This window comes from Vanderwaltozyma polyspora, genomic scaffold (assembly GCF_000150035.1).
Source record: "Vanderwaltozyma polyspora DSM 70294 KpolScaffold1062 genomic scaffold, whole genome shotgun sequence".
In the NCBI taxonomy this organism is placed as follows: domain Eukaryota; kingdom Fungi; phylum Ascomycota; class Saccharomycetes; order Saccharomycetales; family Saccharomycetaceae; genus Vanderwaltozyma; species Vanderwaltozyma polyspora.
Window position 1 is genome coordinate 77,367 of NW_001834666.1, and position 17,630 is coordinate 94,996.

The 17,630-nt window shown below is 33.4% G+C and overlaps 9 protein-coding genes and 1 non-coding gene across 10 annotated transcripts in view; 4 read left to right on the forward strand and 6 right to left on the reverse strand.

Annotated features, from left to right (window-relative positions):
• Positions 1-116: 116 nt before the first annotated feature.
• On the forward strand, positions 117-1,103 carry EAT1 (putative hydrolase; the record flags this gene model as incomplete). Its single annotated transcript, XM_001645135.1, has 1 exon — positions 117-1,103. The coding sequence occupies one exon, from the start codon at positions 117-119 to the stop codon at positions 1,101-1,103; it is 987 nt and encodes a 328-aa protein (XP_001645185.1).
• Positions 1,104-1,434: 331 nt separating this feature from the next.
• On the reverse strand, positions 1,435-4,356 carry MSB2 (Msb2p; the record flags this gene model as incomplete). Its single annotated transcript, XM_001645136.1, has 1 exon — positions 1,435-4,356. One exon carries the CDS (start codon positions 4,354-4,356, stop codon positions 1,435-1,437), a length of 2,922 nt encoding a protein of 973 aa, XP_001645186.1.
• Positions 4,357-7,032: 2,676 nt separating this feature from the next.
• On the reverse strand, positions 7,033-8,943 carry SNU71 (Snu71p; the record flags this gene model as incomplete). The annotated part of the gene is made up of 1 exon (XM_001645137.1): positions 7,033-8,943. One exon carries the CDS (start codon positions 8,941-8,943, stop codon positions 7,033-7,035), a length of 1,911 nt encoding a protein of 636 aa, XP_001645187.1.
• Positions 8,944-9,291: 348 nt separating this feature from the next.
• Kpol_1062trna2 lies at positions 9,292-9,393 on the reverse strand. Its single transcript is given in 2 exon segments — positions 9,292-9,337; positions 9,356-9,393. It is a non-coding gene; the product is annotated as a tRNA-Ser (tRNA).
• Positions 9,394-11,062: 1,669 nt separating this feature from the next.
• STF2 (ATPase-stabilizing factor family protein) lies at positions 11,063-11,323 on the forward strand (the record flags this gene model as incomplete). The annotated part of the gene is made up of 1 exon (XM_001645138.1): positions 11,063-11,323. One exon carries the CDS (start codon positions 11,063-11,065, stop codon positions 11,321-11,323), a length of 261 nt encoding a protein of 86 aa, XP_001645188.1.
• A 314-nt stretch (positions 11,324-11,637) lies between these two features.
• Positions 11,638-12,630, reverse strand: ECT1 (ethanolamine-phosphate cytidylyltransferase; the record flags this gene model as incomplete). Its single annotated transcript, XM_001645139.1, has 1 exon — positions 11,638-12,630. One exon carries the CDS (start codon positions 12,628-12,630, stop codon positions 11,638-11,640), a length of 993 nt encoding a protein of 330 aa, XP_001645189.1.
• Positions 12,631-13,003: 373 nt separating this feature from the next.
• Positions 13,004-13,708, reverse strand: PRP18 (mRNA splicing protein PRP18; the record flags this gene model as incomplete). Its single annotated transcript, XM_001645140.1, has 1 exon — positions 13,004-13,708. The coding sequence occupies one exon, from the start codon at positions 13,706-13,708 to the stop codon at positions 13,004-13,006; it is 705 nt and encodes a 234-aa protein (XP_001645190.1).
• A 387-nt stretch (positions 13,709-14,095) lies between these two features.
• On the forward strand, positions 14,096-15,322 carry TFG2 (transcription factor IIF subunit TFG2; the record flags this gene model as incomplete). The annotated part of the gene is made up of 1 exon (XM_001645141.1): positions 14,096-15,322. The coding sequence occupies one exon, from the start codon at positions 14,096-14,098 to the stop codon at positions 15,320-15,322; it is 1,227 nt and encodes a 408-aa protein (XP_001645191.1).
• A 1,020-nt stretch (positions 15,323-16,342) lies between these two features.
• On the forward strand, positions 16,343-16,579 carry RPL38 (60S ribosomal protein eL38; the record flags this gene model as incomplete). The annotated part of the gene is made up of 1 exon (XM_001645142.1): positions 16,343-16,579. One exon carries the CDS (start codon positions 16,343-16,345, stop codon positions 16,577-16,579), a length of 237 nt encoding a protein of 78 aa, XP_001645192.1.
• A 151-nt stretch (positions 16,580-16,730) lies between these two features.
• PEX31 (peroxisome biogenesis protein) overlaps positions 16,731-17,630 on the reverse strand; it is a gene marked incomplete at both ends in the record, with an annotated part of 1,619 nt that continues 719 nt past the window's right edge. The window contains one exon of the mRNA XM_001645143.1: positions 16,731-17,630. Within this exon, the coding sequence (XP_001645193.1) occupies positions 16,731-17,630 (900 nt within the window).

Genomic DNA, 17,630 nt, shown 5'->3' on the forward strand with positions numbered 1-17,630 from the left:
ATAGTCAGAAAGACAGTAACCTCAATTGATATTTAATTTCAAAAGGGGAACTATTGGTTCAAAGGGATATATTACTTTTAGTACGTGGTTACAAGAACTTTAATTCCTAAATAATAATGATTCGTAATGGCTTCAAAAGATTTATGCACAGTAAGATTTTACCAATTTCAAATACTGTAGATTTGTCATTTTCAAAAATTAGTCCAGGAAATTTAGTCATACCAAATGAATATACTTCAAAACCTGCCATTGTTAATATTCATGGTATTCTTGGTTCTAAAATGATGTTCTGCTCTTTGTCAAGAGAATTGGCAAATGTTCTACAAACTGACGTTTATTCTCTAGATTTAAGAAATCATGGTACTTCCCCAAGAGCCGGACCTTTTGATTATTTAACTATGACACGAGATATAATTTATTTTATTAAAAAGCATATTGGCAATAAGCGTCCAATAAATATCTTAGGGTTTTCTGCTGGTGGAAAACTTGGTTTACTGACCACCTTGTCAAAAGAAATAAATGTAAGAAAATGCATATCGATAGATCTACCGCCATATTATACCCCAGAAATGGACCCAATATTAGTCGATAATTATAATCTAATTATGGAAATATTAAATGAAGATATCAAAATTCAAAAAGGTTCAAAAAATTGGAAAGTAAAAGTTCAGAAATTGTTCAACAAACTACCTGTCAATATAGCAAGTAATGGTGGTCCTGCATTCTATTTTAGTAGTGGGTTTTTATCTTTAAAAGGGAATGACTTAGAACTGAGAGATTCGTTACCACATAGAAAGAATCCTGATATTTCAAAATATATAGAATATTATATCCCACTTCAGTCAATGCCAGATTTTATTGAAGAATTGAAAAAATGGCCAGACTTAAACTCATCAAGAATGGAAATGGAAAAATTAGATTCTAAAACTAACAAACCTGTCCTATTCCTAAAGGGCAAAAAATCGTTCTTCATAAATGAAAATTATGATCTATTAAAAAATTCCTTCCCTAATGCTCAAGTACATGAATTCGATTCTGGCCACAACATCATGTTCGAAAAACCAAGAGAATCTACTGAAACCATTATTAATTTCTTTCAATGATTAAAGTTTGCGTGTCCTATTTTTATAATATTTCATGACAAACTATTATTACTATTATTAAAATAATTGTCATTAAATCAGGAAGTAAAAAAAATATCGTTAGCATAATATATCCATGTAATCAGATGGAAATAACCTTCAAATTGTAATACTATACCTCTTAAAGGGAAATTGGGAAATCGCATGCAAAGATCTTTTATAACAATAATAAAACTATTTTATATCAGCTCTACTTTTCTATTTGTCTACATTAGCACTAGTTGATTTAATTATTATTTTTATTAATATACTTAATCATGTATCTATTGTTACTTATGTAATTAAACATATTTTATACTGCATTCCAACCTAAGGAATTTTTTGTTGCAAGAGGCTTTGAAATTATGGGTTTATTAGGAGCTTGACTCAAATCTGATTTCTTTGGAGTTGTCTCATTACTATAATATACTTCATGGTGATCAACCCAATCGTCAATTTTAACAGATGGAGAGATAGTATGATCAGAATTTGACATACGTTTTTCTAAATCTTTGTAATTAACATGACCATTCTCACTTGAACTAATACTAGAACTATCAGAATCATTTAAAATATCAGCCTTTCTACGATGTCTAATAATGAAAAATCTTACTAGTAATATCATCACTGCAATATACAAAGAACCAGCAGCAACTATACCAATAATAAATATTGTTAATTTGGCTTTACCCTTAGAAGTAGTAGTGTTGCCAACATTCTTGCTATAGGAATCCAAAGTACCATAGTTGTTAGAGTTAGAAGAAGAGTTTCCATCGGAAGAGGATTCATCATTGGAAGATGAAGAAGAAGATGATGATGAGGAAGATGATAAACTATTCAATAAACCGGTAATTGGGATTCTTGGATCAATCAAAGAGACTAGCTCTTCTTCAGTACCACTAGCATTAACATATAATGCACTTTCTGAATCTGCAACAAATGCAGCTAATTCATCGATTTTTGAAGTTGGGAAATAAACTTCAGCAACAGTTAATGTATAATTGAAATTACCATAGTTCAATGGTGATAATCTGTAAACTGTGACATTAGCCAATTGTTCTTCAAATGGTGCGATTAAACCACCAGGTAAGAAGGCAAAAATTTGTGCAACTGTAACAGAACTAGATAGCACAAATTGATAGTTCAAAGCTTCTTTAAAACCAATGGTAACTAGAGAACAACCTTCTGGAGTAGCAGTTTGTGTCGATGCAGCAATGGCTAATGGAACAGACTTAGTAGCAGATAAGGTTCTTGTTGTGACAGCAGAATCAGTTACATCAGATTCAGTAATCAAACTTGTTGGAACCCACCAATTTGAAGTATTGGTTGTCTTTGCTGTCTTTTTTGTACTAGTACTTGCAGTTGAAGTTGCTGCTGTGAAAGCAGTCGTTTGATCAGTTGGGTTCGCAAGTGCAGTTGATAAAGTACCAGTTACAATGTTACCAATACTGGTTGGAGAAATAGTAGTTTTACTTCTTATCATAGTTGGTGTAGTGTTGGTTGTTTCATCTTGAACAATTGGAATTGAAGAAGGTAAACCTACTGATGACGTACTATCAGTTACAATAGTAAATGGCACTTGAGATGTAGTAGAATGTTTGGTATTGACAATACTAGAATCAGCTGCTAAACCTGTAGCGACAGTATTGGCAGAAGTAGTAACAGCCACTTCTGAAGTTGGAACTTTAGAAGTGGAACTTGGAACTATGGTATATTCTGGTTCCTTTGTAGCTGATTCGTTAGAAACCGTTTTAGAGGCAGGAACTTCAGTGGTTGTTGGAACACCAGCAGTACTAGTAGTTGGAACATTGGTATCAATGTTTGTAATTGGGGTTGAAGTTGTCGATTGGATCTCTTGGTTGGTTGTTGAAGTACTATCAGCAGCATTGGCAGAACTAACTGGGACAAAAGAGACTCCAGTTGTTGAAGTGTTATCAACGTTGGCATTTGGTGTGGTAGTCGAAGTGGTATCAGTATTAAGAACTGGAGTATCTGTAGTTGAAGTTGTCTCTGGAACAACAGGTGTGGATGAAGTAGTATCAGTATTGATAGTGTAAATTGGCGTGTCTGTTGTAGAAGAAGTAGCAGTATCGACAGGAGGGATATCAGTAGTTGAGGTGGTGTCAGTGTTGACAGTAGGGGTGTCTGTTGTAGAGGTAGTGTCAGTGTTAGCAGTTGGGGTGTCAGTTGTAGTGTCAGTATTGACAACTGGGGTATCAGTAGTTGAGGTAGTGTCAGTATTAATTGTATAAATTGGCTCAGATGTTGAAATATCAGTGTTGACAACTGGGGTATCTGTTGTAGAAGTGGTATCAGTGTCGACAACTGGGGTATCGGTGGTTGAGGTAGTGTCAGTGTTGACAACTGGGGTGTCTGTTGTAGAAGTAGTGTCAGGATTGACAACTGGGGTATCAGTTGTAGAGGTAGTGTCAGTGTTAGCAGTTGGGGTGTCAGTTGTAGTGTCAGTATTGACAACTGGGGTATCAGTAGTTGAGGTAGTGTCAGTATTAATTGTATAAATTGGCTCAGATGTTGAAATATCAGTGTTGACAACTGGGGTATCTGTTGTAGAAGTGGTATCAGTGTCGACAATTGGGGTATCGGTGGTTGAGGTAGTGTCAGTGTTGTCAACTGGGGTATCGGTAGTTGAGGTAGTGTCAGTGTCGACAACTGGGGTATCAGTAGTTGAGGTAGTGTCAGTGTTGACAACTGGGGTATCAGTAGTTGAGGTAGTGTCAGTGTTGACAACTGGGGTATCAGTTGTAGAAGTTGTGTCAGGGTTGACAACTGGTGTATCTGTAGTTGAGGTGGCGTCAGTGTTAACACTTTGAGCGTCTGATATAGTATCGATCTCTGAGTTAGCACTATTTATTGGTTCTACCGATGTTGTTTCTGAACCAAATGTTGATTCATACTGACTGGTTATTACATCAGATGTAGTTGTAACAATATTTGAAGTTATTATGTCTTTGGTGGCACTGGTATCAAAGTCTGTAATATCAATCTCGGTTGAATCAGTCAATGATGATAGCTCTGTTGTAGATGTAACAGTTACCGAATACTCTGGTAGCGTAGTATTGCCTGTGTCATCTCTTTTTGCCTTAATAGCCAATTTTTTAAAAGGGCTGAACAAATTATTTATATTATTTGGTATCACCCTATTTCCTACAAAGTTTATATCTGTAGCTAAAGTTGATTGTAGGAATAAAGTTACCAGAAGCACGTATTGTAACATTTTGGACACACTAAAAGTTTAAAATCAAAAGAACGGGTTTATGAAATTACAATGTATAACTATAGTCAGATTAAGACGATAGAATAAAAAAACTGAATTTATTTGTACAGATTAAATGAACGAACTAAATTTGGGAACTGAAAAGTAATTGATATCACTAATATTGCTTATATTAAAAATCAGTGAATATCTGGTTATAGCGAATGGAATAATACAATTTTATTGATTGAATTTGGGGTATATTAAAAGATTGTCAGTGTTTATTAATATGTTATAGTTCAAGATTAATTCATAAATTGATGAAAACTCTTGGCTATATCAATAATTATAACTCAGCTTAAAAAATTATATATATGAAAGGAATGGAAGTATAACCCTCTTATTCAATTAATAGGAACTTGTTGGGGATAACTATTATAAGATATTGATAACTAAAGTTTAGAAGATATTGGCAATATATCTAACTCTAATTGGAACCTGTCCTATACAGTGATTATTTTAATATAATATGTTAACCTTGGTGGGTTAAGGTAAATAGTTACAAATGGACCTTGCTAAGTATGAACTTAATGGTTGAACTAATGTCAACTGGAAGGTGTATATATATTATATATATATATATATCCTTTGATTAGAAGTTTATACTCCAATGGGAAATTGCTGCAAAACAAAAGGGAATAGATGCCTAGAAACCAAAATGACAGGTATTTACCAAGAGTTTAACCCAAAGAGGACAAAATCCATTAAACTATAAGTCTCATCGATGTTATAAAAGTAACGATCGTTCGTAGATACCCAACTAATATCAGTAGAGGAATTATTTATTTTAAAATATTTTTGTTATTAGTGAAATTATTATTATTATTTTTATTATTATTACTAGTATCTTATCTAAAATAAAAGATCATTGTTGTTGTTGGCACAGAAATACCCATAAAACAAAGAGACAATACGGAAAATAAACAGTAGAATTTTTAAGAATTTTTACCTGAAAGAAATCAAAGTTTTAAAACGTTTGATCATTTCATGCTATTTTTATTATAGTTAGTTTATTTGATTTCTTAGAATAATGCTCACAAAACAGTAATAATAAGATCCCCAAAAATATTCTAAAACAGGATAAAAATGATTCTAATCCTTGTGGCTAGCCTGATTGTGGTGACATTGTGTCTAGCCGCATTAAATTCAAGAAGGAAAACTCACTCCAAGACTTGAAGAATAGCATCGAGACTCATGTTGAAGATATTTCATTCAGAACTTACAGTACAGACTGAAACTCACATTGGAACTTAAAAAGCCAAAAATAAAAAAAGAACTTAAAGAGTTGATGCAAAAAGTAACATAACGTGTCCGCTGCTAGAACAGTAACTATATAAAAATTCATATCAAGAATTTTTTCGTGTATGTGTGTATGTGTATGTGTATGTGTATGAGGGACGTATATGCATTAATTCTTGCAACTTCACCAAAAAAATCACCAACATAAAAAGGCCCGGAGAAGATACCGTTGTATCAGATAAGATAAAACAGATCTGAGACAAGTTCGTTAGCTCAATCTTCAACAAATTTTCTCGTGGACAATTTGTCGTTCATGCTGCTGTAACCACCACTATTCCTACCATTATTTTAAGCCTGGTAGTAGCTATAAGCTGCATCCACTCGTGCTTCTTATTCTTCTTGTTCACCTCAATCTCAAAATCGACTTCGACTTCGATTTTGAACTGGATATTTTTTTTACGCGAAAAAAGTGTTGAGAAATGAACGCGATTTCAGAGGTTCCTTTCTTTTCCTTGCTATTTTATACCCAGTTTCTAATGATGTAATAGTGTAATAGCCTAATTTAGTAACAAATTACAATGGGTAGTAAAGCAAAGCCAGACTACGAAGATAGTCGAAGATTTAGAAATGTATCCAGGATCAGAGTTAGTTAATAGTAAATCTAACCGACAGGATGAACTGGTTATATCTCTATGAGGTTTCGTCTTCTCTTATATGGATGATAGTAAATGCATTAGACCGACCGGTTATTCCACTATTCTCTCTGCAGATTACTTAAATGGAGTTTGTAGAAACAAAACCTTCCCTTGGCTGATTTGACAGATTGTAGGAACACACACATTGGTGCAGAAAATAACGTCAGCTCTATCGGTTTCTTTTTTGTTTATGTTCTCTGAACTCCAATCTGTGTGGTTCGCGGAGACCTAGATTATTCTGTAGTTTAAGCGATGAGATTAATTGTAACACTGCATTCTTGATCTATTATCAGATGAGCAGCTATCTTCTTTTATTTTTAATCAATTCAGTATACTAAACCTTATCTTCTTGTATATCTTCTATTTATTTATCTAGATGGTTGTCTGGTTATCCTGGTGATAGAGTTTGGGGCATAGGGTGATAACATTAGAGAATTTTTTGATACTGAAAAGAAAATAAATACAATAAATAACGTGGTAATATCATCATTTCTTGTGATCTTGAAGGGTGAAGGTTGACAATAAACGAAAAATATTAAGGTTTGTTTGTTTATTTGTTTATTTGTTTACCTTTTTTTTATTGTTTGTTTTTATTTTCATTTTTCATATTCTGTTTAATTCAGGTATATATTTCTGTTTATGTCTGGATCAACATTATTACCCAAACTGTACAATTGAACCCATGGTATATATTGTTCTAGAACTATGGTAGCATAGCTTGATGTTTCCATATAGTATCAACTATTTTGATTGCATCATCATCGAAAGTCTCTTTCAGGTCTACAAGAAGTAAATGTTTGTTTTTATTTTCTTTAATGTTATCAAAAATGTAGTCCACTAATTCATCTTCATAAACACCCAAGTATTCATTTACTAGCTCATCGACAATTTTAGATTCTCTGAGTTGAGTCAATCTCTTCTGTAATTCATCATCCGTAAATGTTAATATTGAGTTATCCTTTCCAGATGAAGTAACTATATCTGTAGTCTTATTCTTGGATTCCCTTATTGAGGTTTGTAGATGCTTAATTTCCTCATCTGATTCTGTCTCACTTGATGAATAGATCTCACTAGATTTATCGATCTTGGTTTTAAACGCTAACTTGATCTTGATGTCAGATGTAACAGATATATTTTCATTTTGAGTAATAATTGATTTCGAAGCTTGTTCATTTTTGTCAAGACTTTCTTTTGATTCTTCAACTGATTTGGACATAATAGACTCTGTTGTTATTAATTTGACATGTGGGTTTAGTTCTCTATCAATATCATCCTTTCGTATTTCCTCTTGTCTGAAAGATGTATTATGGTCATAATAAACATCAGTACTCAATATTTGCAATTCTTTGTTAAATAGTGATCTGTTTGATGTAATAATGTCCAGGTAATTGGTACTTTCGAGTACTGAATGAGATAACTTTTTCAGATTTGGTTCAATTGATTTATTCAAATTATTCAGTAACATGAGATATCTCTGGTTCGATTCTTCCTTCTCTTGGGCTATAGATTTATTCAATATTTTCAAATCGTCTTCTTCATCTTCATCTTCATCCTCTTCTTCTTCATAATCATCCCTCGCCTCTTCTTCAGTGGCAGTAGCCGCCAATACTCCTCCTTCCATACTTTTGGTTGAATCAATTGGTGTTAAATTTCTAGTTTTTTTAATTTGGTTGAATATTTTATCAAGTTTTTGTTTACTCAATCTGCTTTCCTCCAAAGATTGTTTAATTTTCTTCTCTCTTTCGATTTTAATAACTTTTGTCCTAAAATCAATAATGTCTTTACATAATTGTTCGATTGAGTCAGACGGTATATCACTTAAAGTACCCAAATCAATTTCATAACTCTCTGGATGATCTGAATCTATTTTATTCTTGGTATCATTTGAATTAGGTACATTCTCCGATATTATCTTCACCAAAGTATTAATTAACTTTTCTTGAGATGTATTTGGAATGGGTTCATTCTTCAAATCTATTGAGTTTAAAAAATCTTTGACATTTGAGTCGTAATGCAATTCGCCTAAATTGATATCTTTGCTTTCTAGTATACTTTGAATCGATAGCAATGTTTTTTTGAATTCTATTTTGGATAAAGTCGATTTGAATCTTAAATAAACAATTTTTGAATCCAAGACCGCTGAAACAAAAGCTGACCATGAAAGAACATTATCATTTGAGATGGATTTAAAAATTGTCTCTAGAGTGATATCTGACAATGCGGTAGGTACACCCACTAGAGAAACTGTATATAGTTGATCAATAGTTGATATAGGATGGAATAATTTCATATTCTGATAGGATAATTTTTCAACATCATTATTATTAATATTATCATTCAAATTTTGTAAATTTAAATTATTTCCATTAGTTGAAGCATTGTTCTCACCAAGATGATTGGTATTACTATTTTTGCTATTGGAGGAAGCAACGTTTTCATGATCACGGTTAATCGATGTAGTTTTAGGTTTCTTTAAATCTAGTATTTTTTTAAAGTTTAATAAATCATTTTGTAGTATTGGAATATAACCTTTTTGTTGGGAATTAAGACACCAGTCCTGAGAGGAAGATAGATAAGCCTGTGGAGATACGTAAACTATATCTCTGTTTGACATGGTGTATAGTATTAGTGCTTTACGGTTGTTGATATAAGGTAAGACCCAAGAGATGCTTCATCTTTTTCTTTCTCTTTCTTTATAAGGTATAGATAGATATAAATTTGAAATTTTATAGCGTTGGCAACGGGGTTTTGTTTGAATTATATATATATATGAGAGTGAATAAAGTCAATGTTGGGGATCGAACTGGGGACAGACTCGTAAAAAACAGGTCAAAAAAAGTGGATAGATCTCCAAGAAGGAAGGAAAGAAGGAAAGAAGGAAAGAAGGAAAGAAGGAAAGAAGGAAAGAAGGAAAGAAGAAATGTTCTGTGAATATGGAATTATGCAATACCAAAAAAATTGACGTCACAGACAGGATTCGAACCTGCGAAGGTAAAACCCAATGCCTTACAGCTGTTTCTTATGAAATAGCAGGGCATCGCCTTAACCACTCGGCCACTGGGACGACAGCTAATTAGCAAAATTTGGTAACATTTTGGTTTTCATGGTCAAACATTTTTGCCTTTTCTTTTTCTTTCCGGGAGAAACGGTAACTATTTAGCTACGAGTCACGTGACACTTGTTTTTTGTGTTATTCTTTGTAAGAACAATTTGTGTATAGAAATTTGAGGCATTACGCTGCTGCTGTCAATTGGAATTGTAACATGAAATTGGGTTCTCTAATCTCAATATACCCTAATCTCTCTTGAGTATGTCAAATACCAACTATATTATTTATGCAATCCATAACCACTCGGGAAACCAGAGAGTACAAAACACAATAAGAAGATAAAATAAAAAAGGGTATCCCAACCAATTACTTACCATAATCCATCCACGAAGCAGCAGCAGCAACAACAACAACAGCAGATATATCTTACATAAACCCTAGCCAACCTTCCAAATTCAACACCTTCGAAAGTTGAAATTTCGAAACTCAAAACCCAGTCAACAATACGTAACGTAGCGTAGCAAGCAAGCAACTGAATTTCGTCTTTTTAGCATACATACACATACACATACCTCTCCTGTTTTCCGTTCCCAACAGTGGGACCCAGGACCTGTGATTTCAGCTGATCTTGTCTTGGCTTAGCTTAGCTGAGCTTAGCTTTACCTGTCTCACTTAAGTCTGGGCTAAGCTGGGCTGGGCTGGGCTGGTCTCACCACCCCTTCCCTTCCCCTAGCAAGACGCTGTGATCTATTGCTGTTGCACCAGCGGTGGTGGTGGTGGTGCCAGAAGAAGTCATTCAACAATGCACCCAGTCACACACTTCTCTCTCTGCCTCCCTCTCCCTCTCGTTCAAACCAAACAGATAATTAATTAGTGCGGGGGAGGGGAGGGGAGGGGAGCTAAGTGTTAGAGGTTTCGTCTCGTCTCGTCTCGTATCCTCTCTTGTGTTCAGCTATACAACACAACTCGGTACACTGGGATAGAAGGTTCTTCCCAACAGCTGAGCTACTAGTACACTTGCATACAACTCCTGTTTTCACATCCAACCCATCCCATCCCAACACAACTGCCTGAAACTCAAGTTAATACCAGACCAGACTTAAGTGAGGTCGAGTTGAAATATAATGATCTCGTTTACTAGTTGCAGAAGAAGCATGATTGATCGCAAAGGGGGGGGGGACGTTATGGGGAGGGGGGAAATGGCAAACCTAAAGCACAAACTAATAACTACAGACTATAGACTATAGAGCTAAGAGATGAGTGGGTGCGTACAAGAAGTTTCGTCAGCAAACTCAAGTCGAGTCAAGTCGACTCGACTTCTAACGTTGGTCCATGGTGTGACGAAGTAACTTCTGCTTCCCAAATCTCAAAAAGATAGGTAGATAAACCTTTAACCCCTTTTCCAAAAGATCAAGATTGATTGTTTTTTCAAAATTTAAAAGTATATAAATACTCGATATATACTTATACAATCTTCAAATCTCTCTTGTCACTAATTCTTTTTAACACTCATTTTATGTATAATACATACACAAATACATATACATATTCAACTCGAATACAACAAGTATTATACATACTAAAAAGCAAAACAACATCACATTGCAATTGAAATATTTTTCAATTCAATCACAATAAAATAAAATAAATTTTACAATCTCATTAACATACCTACACATTCACAATGGCAAGAACTAACAAATGGACCGTTCACGAATCAAAGGCTGACCCAAAGTACTTCTCAAGAAATGGTAACTACGGTGAAGACCCAAACAATGTGAAGAAGAATGGCTCAGGTAAGGGCAACTGGGGTAAGCCAGGTGATGAAATCAACGATTTGATCGATTCTGGTGAAATCCCACCTGTCTTCAATAAACCAAGAAGAGGCTCAAACACCCAATCTAATGAAAAAAAGTTATTTAACTTGCAAAATGTTCATGATTAATTAATGATTTTTATACTCTCTCTCTATCTCTATCTTTCTAATGACCCAACTCAATCTCACATGCTAACGTGGGATCATCATCATCTCTTTTTAACATTAAAGCATTTTTAATATATATCTATATGTATATATACGTATCTATTCTATATATATATATTAAAACATTTAATTAATGAATTCTCTAATGAAACTATATCGTTTTCGTCCATTATATGAAGATAAGATGGCTCTTAAAGTATTCTAATGACAAATTACTATTATTATTATTATCTATTTTATTTACCTACTCTATGTATTTCTATCTTTAGCTTCCTTTAATTAACGATACCCTTTTTAATGTTACGTTTAATATATCTTTCTCTTTGATCATTGATTCTTTCAACTATCAACTCTTTAGTCAGGTAATTAAATTTCTTACAATTGTTATCATCACTATCACAACCAATATCATTTATATTATATCTTGTGATTTCTTGATACTTTCTCTTGTCGTCATTGATCAAAATACCATCGACGTACTTACAACTCATAATGCTTAACATACGTTCTTTCAAACTCATATAATGAGTTTTGTCCTCCCTGACATTAATGCTGACAATTATTTTAGTCTCTTTGGGATTTTGGTCCTTTAATAATCGTAGCCTTTCGATATCACTGACATTAAATAAATCAAAGTCACCTTCACATATAACGATTTTATTCTTGTTTAATTCATAGCCACCTTTTAATATTATGTTCTCTTCATCTATCGAGGTCTTGAAAACATAACAATATGGCAAATGTCCTGTTTTATCACGGCCAAATTGCTCCAATTCTTCCAGTGTAGGCTCTTCCAATATATTAAACTCTAAATATTTATTTGGATTTAAAATTCTATCAATAATATCAGTGGTACTAACGTTTTTAGTTCTTTTAACTTCTCTAAATCTATTCAAATCCTTCATCTTCTGATAGCAATCCTCTCCAGTAGCTGTTAATGTGATGTCATCGCCATGGACAACATATTTGCAACCATATTGATCCATAACCTCTTGAGATGTAACATATGGGGCACTCTCAATAACTTCATCACACCATCTATTACTACGTGTATGTTCATACCTTTCAAGAGAATTCATGACAGGTTTAGCATCCTTATTATATTCGATCTCTTCATCATTGTGAACTCCACAGTACAACTTCCCATTCGAATTTTTTTCATTTCTAATAGTCTGTCTTGCTTGTAAAATTGCACCACAATGACCATGGTGTGTAAAATCAAAACAACCGTCTATCCAAACTTTATTATCATCCAATGCAATTGTCATCTTATATCAAGCAATATCACTCTGGTTGGTCTGATCCTTTATCCATAAACCTTTCCTTCATCAACTAGATTTCATTGATTCTTCTTATATTCAAATTTGGTATACGATAAATAATTTTTTTTCTTGCCTTGCATGGATGGCTGCAAACGATTCACAGCATAACACAGCTAAATAGTTTCAACACATACAAATTGTGATCTATAAAATATGATGCTGGAGAGATACAACTATATACTTTGCTACCTGAACATCAATCTACAGAACAAGTATCACACCACTGTGATCAGTTTCATCGTTCTACCAATCCAAACTTATTGATTCATTCATTTACTCTCTAGACTTTTTTGTTTGGACTCCCATTCACGAAAAGTTATTAACCTTTTAAACTTGTAATCCATAATCTTGTTCTTTCATCAATCATTATATTAGAAGTCTTATTGATGTCATTTAATTTTGAATGGGCACTACGTGAGTGAATACTAATTTGTGTTACACCAATTGGCCAAGCCACTGTACCTATACTTAATTTCATATATGATTGTAAACTTTGATTGATTTCATTATCTTGCTGTAAATGGTATAGTATTGTACTTACTGATATTAATATTTCTTTATTAATATCATTCTTACGTAACTTGATTAACAACGGTAATAAATTTCTCTTGGTTTCAAGAATTAAATCATATGAGTGACCGCTTTCTTTCCAATCTTTCAACAGTTTATGAACGTAAAGGTTGCATTTAATTGACAATTTAGATGAATTAATATTTTCAATTAAAATTTCATTAATGTTGATATTATAATCAATATCTTTTTCACTGTTTAAAATATCATTAATTCTACTTCTTCTACTTTTCAATCTTTCAATATTTTTGTCAATTCGATTTTGCTTCTCCCTTTCCAACTCACCTTTACCACTATTGATAAGGTTCACAGTTGTCACTTGAACCGATGTTAATGGTTCATCTTTGCAGTTATTACCATTTTCTACCACAGCTCGGTTGGCATTAGAAACATCAATCTCTCTTTTTTTCTTGGCTATTTCCTTCTGTAACAAACTATTCAAATTAAAATTCATGATACAAATAAATATAAATCAACAGATATATGTGTCCTTATATATTAATCCTAACCTTTCCGTTCCAACTCCAAATCTCATCTCTTCTGATCTCATCTCATCTCATCTCATTGCCTTTAAAGCTTTTCTTATGGTGAAAGGTTCCCTTTATGAATAGAAGTCTTCGATTTTACGCTATAAAATGGAATGGGAAAAAAATGGGAAATGAAAAATTATTTAAATGGATTAGAATGAAATACAACAAGAAATAAGTACTTTTACAACTGTTAAAAAGAGGGATAATATACGATAAAGTGCACTATCTGGTATATATCTGAGTTATATTTGATTGTATAAGTGAATTTATTGTTAATTTTTCAAGAGAGAATCAGAAATAAGCTTATAAAGATGTCAACTTCAGAATCGGTACCAACATTAGGGAATAATGTTGTTGAAACTAATAGAAACGATGAATATTTGTCCCAGGAAGAAGAAGTTTTCGATGGTAATGATATTGAGAATAACGAAACAAAGGTGTATGAAGAATCACTAGATTTGGATTTGTCTAGTTGTAGTAGACAAGTTTGGTTAGTTAGATTGCCAATGTTTTTGGCTGAAAAATGGAGAGATAGAAGTAATCTACATGGGCAAGAATTGGGTAAGATCAAGATTAATCAAAATGGTAGTAAGATTAAACTGGTGTTGAATGAGAATGATAATGATGCTATTCCACATGAGTATGATTTAGAGTTGACTAAAAAAGTTGTTGAAAATGAATATATTTTCACTGAACAAAATTTGAAGAAGTATCAACAGAGAGAGAGAGAGTTAGCAGCAGACCCAGAGAAACAGAGACAGGCATATTTGAAGAAGCAAGAACGTGAAGAAGAACTAAAGAAGAAACAACAGCAACAGAAAAGACGTAATAATAGAAAGAAGTTTAATCATCGTGTTATGACAGATAGAGATGGTAGAGATAGATATATTCCATACGTCAAGACAATTCCTAAGAAGACATCTATTTCGGGTACAGTATGTCACGAGTGTCAAGTCATGCCATCTATGAATGACCCTAACTACCACAAGATTGTTGAACAAAGAAGGAATATCGTTAAGAATAGTAACAAAGAAAGGATCACTACGTTGGATGAGACCGTTGGTGTTACTATGAGCCATACTGGTATGTCGATGAAGTCAGATAATTCTAATTTCTTGAAAGTTGGACGTGAAAAGGCCAAGGCTAATATTAAATCTATTAGAATGCCTAAGAAAGAGATTTTGGATTATCTATTCAAATTGTTTGACGAATATGACTATTGGTCTTTGAAAGGGTTAAAAGAACGTACTAGACAGCCAGAAGCTCATTTGAAAGAATGTCTAGATAAAGTTGCGACTTTGGTTAAAAAGGGACCTTATGCATTTAAATATACGTTAAGACCAGAATATAAGAAACTAAAAGAAGAAGAAAGAAAGGCCACATTGGGAGAGTTGGCGGATGACCAAGGCAATGCAGGTGGCAGTGCTGGTGAAAACGGACAACTGGGAGGAGAAGGACAAGACGGTAGTGGTAATGCACAATTACCTGGCAACGAAGCTGATGAAGAAGAAGAGATTGAAATGGAAGATATTGTATAGTGACATAGATGCAAGGGGTATAACTTTAATAAATAGAATAACAAAACTTAGTTTAATTTAGTATAATTTAATTTGAATAAATTGAATACCTAATTCAAATCAAATCAGATCAAATATAATATAATAATTTAGTTTGGAGTTTGTGTCTGAGCAGAGATGAGTCTTACTGTGTTAAGTAAAAGAGAAAGTGATTTATACAAGAATCCACACGTGACCAAATACAGTAAAAAAGGCTAAATTTTTGAAGTTGTGGTCTGAGTGACTGCTCCAACAGTACACCCGGTGATTTCAGTATTAGCATCCGTGCACCTACAGAACCTTTAAAATTATTTGTGCCCGTTTTTCTCTTTTCTCGCATTTGCCTCTTTCATCCTTTCCCTCGCCAGGACGGCTTTTTTTTTCAGCTCTCCCCAGAAAAACAAGAAGAGACCAATTTACCGAATCTCATCCATCCATCCACCCCTGCGCCATTGCACTGCCATCTTGTCTTGAATAGATGAAGACTGTAGTTTTTTCCAATGGCGTATATGCAGTCGCACGCACGCACGCAATTTCAATTTCAATTTCAGTTTGGAGCTCATCGCATCTCAACTTTTTTCACTTTTTTCCTTTTTTTCGAATTGGTTCAATTTTGTTCATGATAGATAGGTATTATGTTTATGGTGCAACTGCAATTGCAATTGCAACTGCAACGTAACCCACGCCAATTAGTTCTAATCTATATACTCTGATAGACACTATTACTCTCACTCCCCTACTCTTGTTCTTACTCTCACTCGTACTCTCTCACTCTTATGCAATACTCTAATCTAGACTAACTAAACCCAATATCCTTCATCATCTTGATATAATACAACCAAGAACATTCACAGACTTTATCCAGTGCTTACATATAACTTGTGCCCTCTTTCATGGTGTAATTTATATATATATATATTTACATATTGTCAGTTTTATTTATCAATAACTCATTTACTAGATCCTCCAATCTAACGGCACCAACTGCGAATTATTTAAAAAATGGCTAGAGAAATTACTGATATTAAATTATTCTTAGAATTGACCAGAAGAGCTGATGTCAAGACTGCTACTGTTAAGATTAACAGAAAGTTAAACAAAGCTGGTAAGCCATTCAAACAAACCAAATTCAAAGTTAGAGGTTCAAGAAACTTGTACACTTTGATCGTTAACGATGCTGGTAAAGCTAAGAAGTTGATTCAATCCTTACCACCAACCTTAAAGGTTAACAAATTATAATTATAACTAGCATTATAATTAAAATTAGAATTAGAATTAGAATTAATTAAATACATATTAATATTAATATTATATCATATATTATATTATATTGAATTAAATTGAATTAAACTATATCGGACTATATTGGAATATATTGAACTAAATTAAATTATACCTTGCTATGTTTGATCTCAATACGTCTCTCTTTACTTTTACCCTTTCCTGTACCTTTATTCTCGTGAGTATTCTCACTTGCTAATATTTCTCTTGTCTCCTCAGTGGTCACTTCAACGGGTTTCTTTAACTTGATATTATTAGGCGCTATAGTATAAATTATATCTTTGGTACTAAATGAAACTTGGCGAACTCTATCGGTTCCGTTCTTATCGACACTACCATCTTCTTCCATTTGTTCTGGTTCAACCATTATGCCTTCTTCTTCTCCCTCTTCTTCCCTCGTGTCAGTGTTCTCTTTGCCATTGCTGACGCCATTACCGTTGGTATTACTACCTTCTTCAAATGGATAGTTGGAAACCCTTATCAATTCTGCCGTTCTAATCCATCTTCTCCTTCTGGTATATTTGGAAAATGAATCAACTGTTGACGGTTTCTTCCATGTGTTATCATAGTATATATATCCATCATCAGAATTAGGAAAAGCAACTGTTTTGGCTTTGTTACTGGACAATTGAATCATACCATCATTAGTCATGTCTAATCTCCAAGATCTATCGACCCATTTCCATTTCATATTCTTCTGACTCTCAGGCAATTCAAATTCTTCAGGTGATAACGATGGATTTAAAAATTCATCTGTCCAACTTGACCTTTCATAACTTAACATACTGGGTGTCCATCCAATTCCAATCCAACGACGTTGATTCTCATATAATATATAATTAAATTTAATCTTATTATTTGTGGAACTCTCTTCACCATCTTCAATTATTGAATCTGAATTCATGCTTTCATTAATCTTTGATATTTTCTTAACATGGCTCTGTACTGTGCTTAATAAACTTGTATGTTTTGAGACACCTTCAACGTTTAAACCAGTTAAATAAAATAT